At 66.5% G+C, this 1,177-nt stretch overlaps 1 protein-coding gene across 1 annotated transcript in view; it reads right to left on the reverse strand.

The window, feature by feature from the left end:
- Window positions 1-595, reverse strand: part of TRIM9 (tripartite motif containing 9) — a 93,346-nt gene extending 92,751 nt beyond the window's left edge. The window contains exon 1 of the mRNA XM_079768991.1: window positions 4-595. Coding sequence (XP_079625117.1) covers window positions 4-489 — 486 coding nt within the window. The 5' untranslated portion in view covers window positions 490-595. The remainder of the gene's footprint in view (window positions 1-3) is intronic.
- Window positions 596-1,177: the final 582 nt, after the last annotated feature.

A 1,177-nucleotide genomic window follows, 5' to 3' on the forward strand; every position in this document is an offset into this window, starting at 1 on the left:
GGCTTTGCTCTGCTGGTAGCGGTCAATCACCCCTTCCAGGACGCGGTTCTTGGGGAAGCCACGGAGACCCCGGTCATCCAGGATGAGACTGCGGTGGCACTGGGGGCAGGTGATACAGGAGTTGCGGGGCACCGGGGCCAAGGCCGGTGACAGGTGGGTGGCCGGTGGCGGCATAGCCGGGGGGAACACGCGGACTCCGTTGGGGGACTTCTGGCACGGAGTAGTGGGGGCGCTGGCAAAACCCCCATAGGAGCCGTAGCCGCTGTCCGCTTCGCTGTACAGGCTCATCTTGTCCAGGTCCAGGTAGTCATAGTCGGAGACCCCGGAGCCCGAGGCCCGACGGCTCTGGGGCGACTCAGACTCCGGGGTTTGCACCAGGATGTTGCGAGCGCACGCCTGACATAAATTGTGAGAGCAGGGCAGGATGATGGGCTCCCGGTAGAAGGACCCGCACACGGGGCATTTTAACTCTTCTTCCATCTCTTCCATGGGGACCCGGCTGGGAGCGAGGCAGCCGCGGCTGCAACCGGCAACTGAGCTGGCGAGGTGGCCGACAGGTCTGTCGCGTCCAGCACCTTGGCCAGCGGCGGCAGCGCGTCCCGCGTCGCTGAGACGCGGCGGACTACCTGTGAGACGCTCTCCCTGAGAGCTGCTGCACCGCGGCGCCCGGCCAGCCGGGACCGCCCACTTCTGCCCTCCTAGTCCCGCCCCTGCCTGTAAACAGCGGCCTATTGGGCGACAGGCAAGAAAGCGAAGCTATTATTGGCCAGACGCGCCGCCCCTCCCCTCTCCTCCGCAGGCCCTGGTGGATTTGGTGGAGGATCTGAGGACGGGGGACGTCTGCGCTCCCCGCTGCATGATCTCAGGAGGGGGCTGGCGGGGGTTGGCGAGGGGACTCGGAAGGAGGAATTAGGCGGTATGACTCATCCCTCGCCCCGCTTTCTTCCGACCTCCGGTGCAGTCACCCAGGAGCTGGGGGCGTGAGAAACCCCTCCCCGCAGCGAGTAGGCTGGCGGAGGGGGCTGGTGCTTCTCGCCAACAGTCTGTGTTTGGCTTCGAGCAGACGCCCCCTTCTTCTTCCGCTGCTGGCAGCCTCGGCAGGCCCTCGCTGAGGCCCAGGCTTCTGTATGGCAGCCGGGCTTTTGTCCCCCTCGTGAACCCGCCGGAGCCTGCCCCG

Source organism: Cnephaeus nilssonii (genome assembly GCF_951640355.1).
Source record: "Cnephaeus nilssonii genome assembly, chromosome: 4".
NCBI lineage: Eukaryota > Metazoa > Chordata > Mammalia > Chiroptera > Vespertilionidae > Cnephaeus > Cnephaeus nilssonii.